A 13,525-nucleotide genomic window follows, 5' to 3' on the forward strand; every position below is an offset into this window, starting at 1 on the left:
AAATTTTTATACTTACACTACATTATAATTACCTTTAGTAGTTTCACTCTCTCTTACTAAGAAAATACCTCGTTGATTCCCAGGATTCAGAAGTAATCTTTCAGCATCTTTTCTCCCCATTTTGCCAAAATACCATCTGGAAAAAACAGTGCTCTGAATTAGAAATATGGCAGAGTCAGAAAGATTATAAATAAGGATCAGTAAGAATGGAGTGGAAGGATGACAACAAAGAGCTACATAGATTAAAAATACAGCAAAACTCAATAAAGGTCTTTATTAAATAGAATTATAACAAATACTACTGTCAGAATATACTGCCCTAGTTGTACCTGGTTTCCATGTATTGACTATTCAACCAGTCTCTTCAACTCTACCTTGCAAGTCACAGAATCAGTAAATAGAGAAGGAAAAGCAACAGTAACAGAGAACCTCTCAGTCATTGACAGATGGAAATGTTAAGACTGTAGTAGGAAGAACAGAAGCGGTTCTCTGGTAACAGTGTGGTCAGCTGTATTCAGAAAGATGCAAGTGAACTATATCCAAATTATGAGCAACTCTAAATTAGCATGGCTCTGATTTAATACAGATTTGTGAATAAAAATGAATATCTGCTGTGGAGAAGCTCACAGAATAAAACAGGAAGTAACAAGTGTCAAGCAGAACAGAGTTATGGAGACAAATGACAGATCATAAAAGCAAACAAACATTGATAGAGCACCTACTATGTGCAAGGCACTCTGTTAAGTGCTGTGATATGAAAACAAAGTAGTATTTATGAATCCCAGATATTCTTGGGTTGACCTAAAAAAGTATGTCACTGAAGGTGAATTTTAATTTTTTAAAAGTTGTGAGAATAGCACATAGAACTCTCATATACCCTCCACCCAGATTTCTCAACTGTTAAAATTTTACTTTGTTATGTTCTTTCTGAACAGAGTAAGTTGCAAACATTCTGAAACATTACCCCTTAATACTTCAGTGTGTGTTTCCTAAAGACAAGGATACTCTCCTACATAACCACAGAGCAAGCACCTAAGTCAAGAAATTAACACTGAAGGTAAACTTTTGAAATGAGAGAGTCTGCAGAATATAAAAACGGTTAATATAATTTTTTAAGCGAAAATATAAAGGATACAGACTAGGCAAAGCAGTATTATTAATGCAGACTCATTTATGATCCTACTATAAGCAAATACCATGGCATTAATTATTAATTTTCAAGTTACATCTCCTATTAATATGATATACTGGCTGTATTAAGACTGGTATGTAATTGTGTGTGTGTAAAACTGTGGCTAAGTAGAATGTGCATTAAAACATTTTTAAAATCAAAGTAATTAATAAAATATGAAGTAGTGCCATACTCTTCTGCCTGAATGGAATCTGCAGGGGCTACATAATTGCTAGGGATATAGCCATTCTTTCCTGTAGCAATTGATCTTGCTTCCCACCAGTCTCCTTCCCTGCAACATATAAAACAACAATTACCACAAGGTAGACGACTGCTCAAAACACAATTTATTGCAGTGTTGCCTTTTAGCTATGTAGAAAAGAGGTTTAACTTCCATTTTTTAATGCATTCATTTGATCAAAAATTAAACTCAAAAGAATAATATTTAAAAATAGGTTACTTGAGTTAAGGGAATAAGGCTAAGCAAAAGCACAAATGCATACATATTCTGCTCCAAACAACAACAACAACAACAACAACAACAAAGTTTTAATATTAGTTATCCCTTTTTTACATAACTATCTTCAACCTAAAACAATAAACTATACTAATGCCATTTGGGAGAAAAATCTTTCAAATTACTCAGTTTCAACTGGATGTTTTCTTTTTTAAAAGTCTTACTGAATTTGCATACCATAAAATTCCCCCTTTAAGACGTACAATTTAATGGGTTTTAATATATCCAGAGTTGTGCAACCATTACCACAATCAATTTTAGAACATTTCATCACCCCTCACCCAAGAAACCCTGTACCCATTAACAGTTACTCTCCATTCCTCCACCCGCCTCCCCGCCACATTGCCTGACCCTGTATATGCTTTCTGTTCCTATGGATATGACTATTGTGGGCATTTCATATAAACGTAGTCATATAAAAATGTGGTGCGGTCTTCTGGACTGGTTTCTTTCACTTAGGCATAATTTTTTCACAGTTCACCTATGTTGTAGTGTGTCATCAGCAGTTCATTCTTTTTTATTGTCAAATGCTTTTAACCATATATAAAATCATAATGTTCCTTTTTAGTCATTTTAGGAAAAGTATCAGGATGCCCTCGAACTCCTGTAGACAAAATATTTGCAAGATAGGAACAATAAAAAATTTAATTGCTAGAATAGACTGTATTTACAAAAATGTTATCCATAATACTCAAATAAGACTAAAATCAATTCAGAACATGAGAACTATGTGTAGTTTGCAATACATACCTTGACTTTTCCAAAATTAATGTGAAAGAAGCAAATATTGTCAGTCTCTAATGAGGAAGATATATATGGGTTCTGCCACTAAAAATTAAATGCATGTTTTGCTTTGCCAGAGAAAAGTATTGAAAATATTTTATCTAAATTGAAATTTTATAAATGACCCAGGGGAGTTTGTTCTCTAGAAAATGAGATGAAAAATCCTTCGGCAATTCAAATATTTATACTCATACACTTGGTTTGTAGCTTCCTAGTATATATTAAGCACTAGCAGACACACAAACTGAAAACTCTGCATCTGTGCTAACCATTCATGATTCATTCATTTACTGAATACCCTTTAAGTAATAGACTTTATGAGAGGATATGCTAGAAACAGGTAAAAAAGACAGTCTGTAACTTCAAGAAACTCAGCCCAGATCAGGATTTCTCAACCTCAGCCTTACTGACTGAGGGCTAGATGATTCTTTGTTGTTGGGGGCTGTCCTGTGCAGTGCAGGATGTTCCACAATGTCCCTGGCCTCTACCCACCAGAAAACAGTGGAGGCACCTTGTCTCCAGACATTGCCAATGTCGCCTGGGCATTTTTCCCCAGGCTGAGAACCACTAGTCTAAAAGAAAGACAAGCACACAATAAATTATAATTCGAAGTAGTGATGACAGCTATGATTGAGGTTTGCACGGGGTGCTACATCAACATGTAAGACAGACACCTAATCCACAGGCAGATGGTGTGTGGGCCAGGTGGGATAGGAAGAATGTCAAGAGAGGCCTCCTTGAGAAATGACACAGGAACATACATTTTGAAGAATGAACAGGGTTGGCCAGATAAAAGAAAAAAAAAAAAACGGAGACAGGAAGTCACGTTGCAGAAAAAAGAAACTATACGTGTGTCAAGGCATGGGAAGGTGAGAAACCCCAGTGTATTCATAAAATTACAAGCAATTCAGTATGGCTGGGCGGTTAAATGAGGAAGGGGAAGCAGCTGGATGACTGATGTCTACCATTGTTATTGCTTTGCTTTTATCTCAACAGCAACTGGTAGCTACTGAAAAAGGATTTTAAAGCAGAGAGACATGATCATATTTTATATTCTGGAACAATAATGGATAGCAAATGGGAACAAGAATGTTAGGAAATAAGACTGAAAGTAAAGAGACCAAAATATATGGGATCTATTTTCTGTAACAAGCATTGAATTTTCAATTCAAACACTGAATTTTTAGTGGGCCACTAAATGACTTTCATTATTTAGTGGCCCACTAAGTCTTAGAGTCATTTCAGAGTAAAAGTCTTAGACAATGTGTCTAAGAGTCACCTAAGGAAAAAGCAACTTAATATAGTCAGGTTGGGACTGCAGGGGCTCCCTACTTGGCCTTTTTCCTTTGTTTTTTGTTAAGAGAAAGAAAGAAAGAAGATCCTTAAATCATCTTATACTTAAATAGGAACAAAGAATTCTCTTTATAAAGATGTTTTTTTAAAGTAATGTACTTACTTGTATATACTCCCTCAATCTTCACTCTTAAATCTCTACTGTTTGGGGAAGAACCACACACTACAGCACAATTTGTAGATGTCATAACTCTGGCTACAAAAATAGTTATTATGCCATGTGTCTAAAGAAACCAAATGTATCATCCAACCCAGTGGGCAGAGACCCATGCCTCACCACTCTCATCTCTGAATCAACCAGCTAAGTGGTTTCGGCACGAAGACTAGGTAGGTTTCTGTCAGTATTTCTCCCTCACGAAATATTCCCAACACTTACGTGTTGTTAATTATTTGAAACCGTTCACCTTTCTTGAATGAAAGGTCTTCTGTAGTTCTAGCTTCATAATCATATAAGGCCACAAATATAGTAACACCACCTATTGGAGCAAAAACCAAAACAAAACCAAGGTAAATTATAGATATTAATGAAAGAGAAAAAAAATGTCATCAAAAAAGTTTAAGCATAATTTTCTTCCTAGTCTCCAGACTCTATTTCTGAATGGAGACTTGGCAACTGGAGTTTAAGTTAGTAAGATGCTCTCTGGAGATCTTCCATGAAACTACTGCATGCTAAAAATTCTAAAATTCTACACAACTACAGAAACAAATTTAATTTTGATTCATAGTAGCAATATCTCTGACTTGGAAACACAAAGTTCAAATCAATTCTGTGGCAGAAAGAGTATTAACAAGAAAAAGTATTAACAAGTACTACAAACTGGTATGGATCATCTCAATTTCTTATAAACAACGGGTGAGCATTTCCATCCTTAAAACGGAACCTTAGTAGCAATAACTAGGGATTTAGTAAGATTAGTTATCATAATGAAGATTTAAAAATGGCTTGTTTTTCTTAAAAATTAAATGATATGGCTGATATGAATCATAAATTCCAAAAATAACTGTCATACATAGAATTATACACAGATGCTTAAGAGATCAGGACACCAAACAACTAAACAAAGGAAACAAAGGAACAGAACGGATTGTTGACTGTTCTCCCCTGAGTTCCAGTCATGGATTAACCGCCTATTTGACATCTCGACTTGAATGTCTAAGCAAAGGGCACTACTATCTAATTTGGTACTCAAGCCAAGTCCCTTTACTAGCACTGTTATTCTCCCTCTAAAATCCCTCTTTATCTACTTTCTTTTGCATTTCCACTGCTGCCACCCTAATCCAAATCCTTATTATCCCTGTCTGAGTCTGCTGAGACTGTTGAGAGAAGGCAGTCTCCTAACCCACTTCTGTAACTGCTCCCCTACATCCATTCTCCACACAGCTAGCTGCCAGAGTGAGGTTTTAAAAAAGGAAATTCAATTGCGCAAATCCTTTATTAAAAACTCAATTGCTTCTCCTTGGCTTTGAATAAAACCCCAACTTCTTACCAGAGTCTGCGAGGTCCTGAGAAATCCTGACTCTTCAGTCTCCTATCATACAATTCCACCCTCTGGTGTCCTCATAGTCCTCAAAACCGCCAGGTCCATCTGTACTTCCTAAACTCTGCATTTCTTGTTCTCTCTCCCTAGAAAGCTCTCTTCCCAGCTCTGCACATATTTAGGTCATTCTCATCAATCAAACCTCAGCTCAAATGGTTTCTCCTCAAGACAGCTTTCCTTGATCTTCTAAAGAGCTTTTAACCAATCACTCTGGTCAGCTTCTTCACAGCATTTAAGAACCATTAATCATCGTGTTTAGTTGTTTATTCACTAATTATTGTCCAACCTTTGTTATAATGTAAACAACTCCATTAAGACAAAAACCTCGTTTCTCTTGCTTACAATTCTCTACAGGCAGCAGACAGACACTCCGTATGTGTTAACAGATGTATACCATGAATGGACTTTTCACATAAGTGAATTGTTTAGGTAAGTAACTACGTCCTTAAGTATCAACATTTACTTGCATTATTTTGGATTATTGTCTTTCCCAAACATATAATCCTGAAAATAACTTAAACTTGGCTGATGACGGAGGACACTATTGTGGCCATCTATTACTGAGGTATTTCGAGTTAGGGAGTTAGAATTAAGACTGTAATTGACCCTCTGATGTCCATAACTCCTCAAATGAACAGTCAGTCTCACAGAATCCACTTATGGCCTTCCTCCCTATTACTAGTCTGGAGGTAAGCAGACTGAAAGGACAAATTCATAGTCCAAGCTTACAGCATAGATTCCTTTTTTGCTCCCTCTGGTTGGTAGTAAGGACATGGGTTGCTCAGTTTGATGCTGGCAGCTGTTTTGCCAAGCCTAAGATTAAAGCTGATACCCAAGGGCTACCAGAAAGAGATCAAGAACTCGAGTGCTTGATGACATCAAGAAACTACTGCTGTATCAAGGAATCCTAGAGCTCGCCCTACCTTTTTTAAGCCAGTTATGTTTTGTTACTCAAGGAAAAGAGTATCCTGATCTGGAAACCCCACAAAAGAACTCTTTTTAAAGTTTCTGACTACTTTTTTAGAGCTTTTCTAGCTCCGTGGAAGGTTGTCAGCTGTCGCTTTTTGTTCTCTGAAAGGCTATCATAATGTATTAAATGGAGTTCCGGCACAGGACATTAAGCCTGGGCTCTCCCTGCTTATTATCCGTGACTCTGAAAAAAATTTAACTCTGAGCCTCAGGACTTTTATATTTTTAAATCAGTATCTGATAGAAAAACTATGTTATCATCACAACGTTGGCATTTAACTAATATTAAGCAACTACTATGATACTTTAATATTGGATAGTACTTTATAAACCTGAAAAGTTGTAACATTAACATTCTTGAGGGAGGGGTACACGTTTTTAATCTTTATATCCCCAGTGCCTGTCACATAGTAAGCACTTATTACTTGAACAATGAATTAATGAATTAATGGTATAACCAGTAGATAATCACCATATCATCACCAAATTTTCAGAATATCACGTATATTGTAAAACTTTAATTTGTATGTTAGAAGCTTTAATTTTCACATAAACTTGTAAGTTGTTTTTCTTACAGCAGGCAAAAACTTTATGTACTGCCTGCCTAAGGTCACGTTCTCAAGCTGACAACAGAATTGCCCATTTAAATCTCACCTGTTAAACCAGCAGGATATGAACTTGGCACCACTGAGAATGAAGACGATGCTCCTCCAAAAGGTGTGACCCCTGAGGATCCTCCAAATGGTGTCATGGAAAGACTGTTAAAATTAACAGATGCTCCCTTTGTGGAAGACGATGCTGCCACTGCAGTGTGTTCTGCCCCATAATGGCTGACACTTGTACTGACAGGTTCTGGAGTGTTTTCGGTTCTATATTTAATGGTTGGACTTTTGTTCTCTTTACTTTTAATGCAGCCCATTATCAAATCTACAAGGTGACAGGCAAATATTTTGAGAAGTGGTTAATAGAAAGTATACTTCAAAAAACTACAATTCAGAACTTCACTTTAAACAAGGAATTTTTCTCCTGCAAGAAAGTAACATTAATAAAATAAAGCAAACAAAAAACTAGACAGCTAAAAACTAAGTTTCTTCTCATTTATCTTTATTACAATTCTACTGAAGTATCACTCCAATCACGTCGTTCTCCAGCTCAACCACCTTTAATGGTCCAATGACAACATACCACAGTGTGCTGGGAAAGCCAATGGCTCTGATGCTGGAGGCCTACATTTGAACCCTGGCTTCCTACTCAGGAGTGGAGTGATTTCAGGGATGTTGCTTGACCTCTCTGCACCCCAGTTACTTGAAAAAGGGCGATAATAGTAACACCTACTTCATAAGGCTTTCTATGAGGATAAACTTAAACTTATTACAAGTTCTAGACAATATGTGGCATGCAGTAAGTACTAGCAAATACCGGTTGTATTCCTTCTATCTATACTAGCCATCTGTAATAGAAATATAATCGGAGCCACATATAATTCTCAATGTTCTAGCAGCCACATTAAAAAAATAAAAATAGATAAAACTGATTTTAATAATGCATTTTATTTAACCTAGTACATCTAAAATACAATTATTTCAACATGTCATCAATATAAAAAATTTTAATGAGTTTTTTTTGTACTAAGTCTCAGAAATCTGTAATGTATTTTAAACTTACAGTACATCTCAATTTGGACCAGGTACATTTCAAGTGCTCAATATCTATATGTGGCTAGCAACTACCATATATAGGACTGGGAGCTCTGTAACTTTTCTTATCTACAGTCACACTCTCAATGCTTACCAAATTTGATCCCAATCTATCTTTCCAACTTTATCTCCTATTATTTCCTAATACTTATCTACATACACACACTTTCCTGTTTCCCCAATATATATGCCCTGTGCTTTCCCAAGTTTGTGAGGATTTTACACCTAAAACTTTCCTACGTGCGAAAGTTCTATCCAATCACTGAAGATCATCACAAATACTACTTTTCCATTCAAGCTTTTCCCCATAATTAGCAAAATATTGTTTTCCTTAAAACCTCCAATGTACTTTTGGGGAGATTTTTATATGGAACTCTCTCACCTTATTCCATTTGGTATCCTGTTTTTTGCTTACTGGCCTAATTCCTACCCTATCCCCAAATTACTGGGAATATATTTCTTAAAAATCAAGACTTACTCATCTTTTACACACTGTCAGGCTTACCAACGTGACTCATATAATAGGTTACTGATATTACAAAATCTGCATTATTATATTCACTTACTCTGAAAGCACTAAATGGGGATTTAATTAATTAACTTTTAAAGAGCATTCTCGTTTTACAGCTTTTCCTTTCTTATGTGGCATTCAAAAGGAAGTAGGTGAGTGATAAGACAACTGCCTCATAAATTCTCAAAGACTCAACATTTACAACTTGACTGTATAACATTTAAATGTAACTATACTGCAATAATTAGAAAAGAAATAAAGGGCATCCAAATTGGTAAGGAAGAAGCAAAACTGTCACTATTTGCAGATGAAGTGATACAATATATAGAAAACTCTAAAGACTCCACCAAAAAACTATTAGAATAAATGAATTCAGTAAAGTTGGGGGATACGAATTTAATATACGGAAACCTGCTCCATTTCTATACACTAATAATGAAGCAGCATAAAGAGAAATTAAGAAAATAATCCCATTTACAATTACACTAAGAAACAAAAATAACTAGGAATAAATTTAACCGAAGAGGTAAAAAGATGTACACTGAAAACTATAAAACACCCATGAAAGGAACTGATGACAATGCAAACCAATGGAAAGCCATACCATGCTCATGGATTAGAAGAATTAATATTGGTAAAATGTCTATAATACCCAAAGTAATCTACAGATTCAATGCAATCCCTATCAAAATACCAATAGCATTTCCCACAGAATTAGAATAGTCCTAATATTTGTTGGATGGAACTGCAAAATACCTGAACAGCCAAAGCAATCTTGAGAAAGAACTACAAAGCTGAGGTATCATAATCCCAGATTTCAAGATATACTATGGAATTATAGTCAAATTATAATCAAAACAGCATGGTACTGGCACAAAAACAGACCTATAGGTCAATGCACTAGAATAGAGAGCCCAAAAATAAACCCACGCTTATATGGTCAATTGATCTATGACAAAGGAGGAAAGAATATCCAGTGCGGAAAAGACAGTCTTTCCAATAAATGGTGTTGGGAAAACTGGACAGCTCCATGCAAAAGAACAAAACTGGACCACTTTCTTATACTATACACACACACACACACACACACACACACAAAACCTCAAAATGGATTAAAAACCCAAATATGAGCCCTGAAATCATAAAACCCCTAAAAGAAAAACAACATAAGCAGTAATCTCTTTCACATTGGCCTCAGCAACATATTTTTGGATAGGTCTCCTCCTGCAAGGGAAACAAAAAAGCAAACTATTGGGACTACACCAAAGTAAAAAGCTTTTTTGCATAGGAAAAGGAAACCATCAACAAAACAAAAAGGCAACCCAGTGAACGAAAGAGGATATTTGCAAGTTATATGTCTGATAAGGGTTAGTATCCAAAATATATAAGGAACTTATACAACTCAACACCAAAATAACAAATAATGTGGTTGACAAATGGGCAGAAAAACTGAATAGACATTTTCCCAAAGAAGACACACACATCAAAAGACGAAAGACACATGAAAAGAGTTCAACATCACTAGTCATCAGGGAAAGGCAAATCAAAACCACAATGAGGTATCACCTCCCAGCAGTCAGAATGTAACAAAAAGAAATAAGTGCTGACAAGGATGTGGAGAAAAGGAAACTGCTGCCCATCAACTTCAGAAACATTATTACAAATGTAGGTCATGATTTACATTTTTAAACTTTAGGTGCAACATGAGTTTAAAAGATTTTTAGGGGGGGGGCACCTGGGTGGTTCAGCAATTAAGTGTCTGCCTTTGGCTCTGGTCATGATCCCAGAGTCCTGGAATGGAGTCCCACATGGGTTCTCTGCTCAGCAGGGAGCCTGTTTCTCCCTCTCCCTCTGCCTGCCACTCTACCTGCTTGTGTTCTCTCTCTCTGTCAAATAAATAAGTAAATAAACTCCTTTAAAAAAAAAAAAAAAGATTTTTATGGGGTGTCCTAGAAACATAACATCTTTTAAAACAGTTACGTGGGGGGACACCTGGGTGGCTCAGTCAGTTAAACATCTGCCTTCGGTTCAGGTCATGATCCCAGGGTCCTGGGATCGAGTCCCACATTGGGCTCCTTGCTCAGCAGGAGCCTGCTTCTCCCTCAGCCTGATGCTCCCCCTACTTGTGCTTGCACTCTCTTTCCCTGACAAATAAATAAATAAAATCTTTTTTAAAAATTAAAAAAAAAGTTATGTGGGAAAGCCTCTTTCAAGTTTTACAACTACACACACACACACACACACACACACACACTTAAAGATTTTATTTATTCATTCGACAGAGATAGAGACAGCCAGAGAGAGAGGGAACACAAGCAGGGGGAGTGGGAGAGGAAGAAGCAGGCACCCAGTGGAGCAGGGAGCCCGATGCAGGTCTCGATCCCAGGACCCTGGATCACGATCTGAGCCAAAGGCAGACACTTAATGACTGAGCCACCCAGGCACCCCCCACATATATATTTATTAACATATATTTATTAGACACTAAAAAGAGCTGGAAATGTCAAAAAATGGACCCTTTGCTTAAAAAAAAAAGGTCACAAATAAGTGTAGGAAACAGGTACAGCACTGTAAAATGTGAAAAATGCTGGAGTTGAGATATGTAAAAACACCACGAGACTACAAAAGAAGTTATGAGCTCTGCCTTGAGTGCTTGGGAAAGAAAATTTTGCAAAGACAGTGGCATCTAAACTAAGTCTTCAAGAGCTGGAGATTTGGGGAAGAGGAAATAGGATATTCCAGGAATAATGAAAAATGTGCACAATGGCTTAGATGTTTGAAAAGCATGGCATATTTAGGGAACAGAAAACTTCTCTGTGACAGGAGTACAAGGGGGCATCTATGAGATCATGGGACAGAGGCTAAAGGTAGAGGACAATTTACATATACAGGGAATTATTTTAGACTTTATCCAGGGAGCACTGGGAGTTATTCAAGAGTTTTTAAAAGGTGAACAGCAGGAGAAAATATGTGTTTAAAAATAACTGTGGTAGAAGTATGAATTACAGAGTGGAAAGAAAGAAATAATAATGGCAGTTAGTCAAGTTATAAACTTACCACAATGCCCCATGCAGGAAAGGACAGAAGCAGAAATACCATGGAGCCAAAGATGAGGGGAAAATACTAAGGAAGTAAATATAAGTAGAATACTGACGTGTGGATGATCAGCTGAGTATAGATAGAGGAGATATGAAGAAAAAGGAGTCATTTATTCACTCCCCAGTATTCACTGAACATTTTAAAAGAATTATGATATGTGTGTTACGGAATGGATGACTCCAAAGTTTCTAGTTTGAACTGGGTGTAGAGTAATACCATAACTGAGGTAGAGAAGAGAGAAACAGGTTTTTCTGGACAGATGCTTCATTCAGATGGTAGTTTTAGGTGCCTTTGGGGCATCATGTTGAAAAGTCTAGTAGAGGATTGATAGTATGTCAGCAAAAGAAAGAAACCAGAAAAAGAGTAAACAAAAACATTTTCACAAGGTACAGATTTAGAGGGGTATGAAGAATTAATAAAATGGTGCAGGATACCTACATATAAGGGATAAACAGGCAAAGAAATTAAGAAGTGGCAATTAGAGCTGGGAGTACTACCATAAATATAAAAACATGGTTGGAAAAGATAATCATCAACTTCAAGATAGTGGAATGGGTTGCAAAGTTTCAATTGCATCTGTGGCATTTGTTTTCTTAAACAGGAAGTAAATACAGAAATGTTAATGTATTAAATGTGGGATATATATACATACATGCATATATATAAAAATCTTTGCTTGATGTATTTTATAATGTAATACTTATTTTATAATGCAATACATTTTTAATAAGAGGTAGAATAGTATAGTAGAAATAAAGAGACAGACTTTCAGTAAGAAAATGGCTAATAATGCTACAGACCAAAATGAAGTCAGGTAGTATTTCAACTGATTTTAAAAGGCCAGCTGACTGGTAATTAAGAGCTCACTGGTGACTTTAGCAAGAGTATTTCTGCTACAGCGTCATGAAGATAAAAGCTATATTGCAGTAAATTGAGTAATAAAGTAATGACTAGGTCATGAATATATGGAGAATTTTTGGAATGCAACATCTTCATAAATTGGGAATATACACTTTTATCAAGATGTTTTCTATTTCTTTGTCTAGTTCACAAATACTGTCCTTCACAGTCTTAGTGTAATCTAGCACAGCAAACCCTTGGTTTACTCAGCCGTTCTCCTCCCTACTTTAATAAAGAATGATTGTCTGAGTTTGTTTACCTTCCTTCTATCTGCCAATTTCTTCATCTGTCCAGGCCCAAGTTGTAAATAATGTTTGATTCAAGCCACTCATGTGGTCTTATCCCTTTCTCCAATTAACTGGGTAAACCACGAGCATGGGCTTCTTCTTGGAAGTTTTCCTCACTTGTGAAAAGGAGTATAAAACAGGAATATTCCATTTTCCTCACCTAAATGTTATCATCTGTGATGCCTAAATCTGAGACAACCATTCAGGAATGACTAAGCACTCATCTGAAAGGAGGATACCAACATAGCAAGAATGGTAAGACAGAAAGGTAAAAAGAACTTGGGTCCTTTATGATATTGTTCAGGTATTGAATTGTAAAACCCTACTATAATTCTAGAACACACTTTAGCTCCAGAAATCTTATGTGAAATAATATCTAGTGGGTTGGTTTTTTTTTTTAAGATTTTATTTATTTGACAGAGAGAGACACAGCGAGGGAGGGAACACAAGCAGGGGGAGTGGGAGGGGGAGAAGCAGGCTTCCCACTGAGCGGGGAGCCCAATGCAGGGCTCCATCCCAGGACCCTGGGATCATGACCTGAGCCGAAGGCAGACGCTTAACGACTGAGCCACCCAGGCGCCCCAAATAATATCTAGTGTTTAAGTCAGTTTTAGTCTGGTTCTCTGTTAACTTGTAGCTGGAAGGATCTTAAATGATAAATCACAGGACAATAGTTAATACATTAATCCCTTTCAATCTG

General features: G+C 36.5%; 1 protein-coding gene across 1 annotated transcript in view; it reads right to left on the reverse strand.

Moving 5' to 3' along the window:
• YES1 (YES proto-oncogene 1, Src family tyrosine kinase) overlaps window positions 1–13,525 on the reverse strand; it is a 72,059-nt gene that overhangs the window by 15,811 nt on the left and 42,723 nt on the right. The window contains exons 2-5 of the mRNA XM_040632682.1: window positions 6,986–7,258; window positions 4,201–4,300; window positions 1,365–1,463; window positions 33–136 (exon numbers count right to left, since the gene is read on the reverse strand). Of these exons, the coding sequence (XP_040488616.1) occupies window positions 33–136; window positions 1,365–1,463; window positions 4,201–4,300; window positions 6,986–7,250 (568 nt within the window). The 5' untranslated portion in view covers window positions 7,251–7,258. The remainder of the gene's footprint in view (window positions 1–32; window positions 137–1,364; window positions 1,464–4,200; window positions 4,301–6,985; window positions 7,259–13,525) is intronic.

Source organism: Ursus maritimus, unplaced genomic scaffold (assembly GCF_017311325.1).
Source record: "Ursus maritimus isolate PB19 unplaced genomic scaffold, ASM1731132v1 scaffold_18, whole genome shotgun sequence".
Taxonomy (NCBI): domain Eukaryota; kingdom Metazoa; phylum Chordata; class Mammalia; order Carnivora; family Ursidae; genus Ursus; species Ursus maritimus.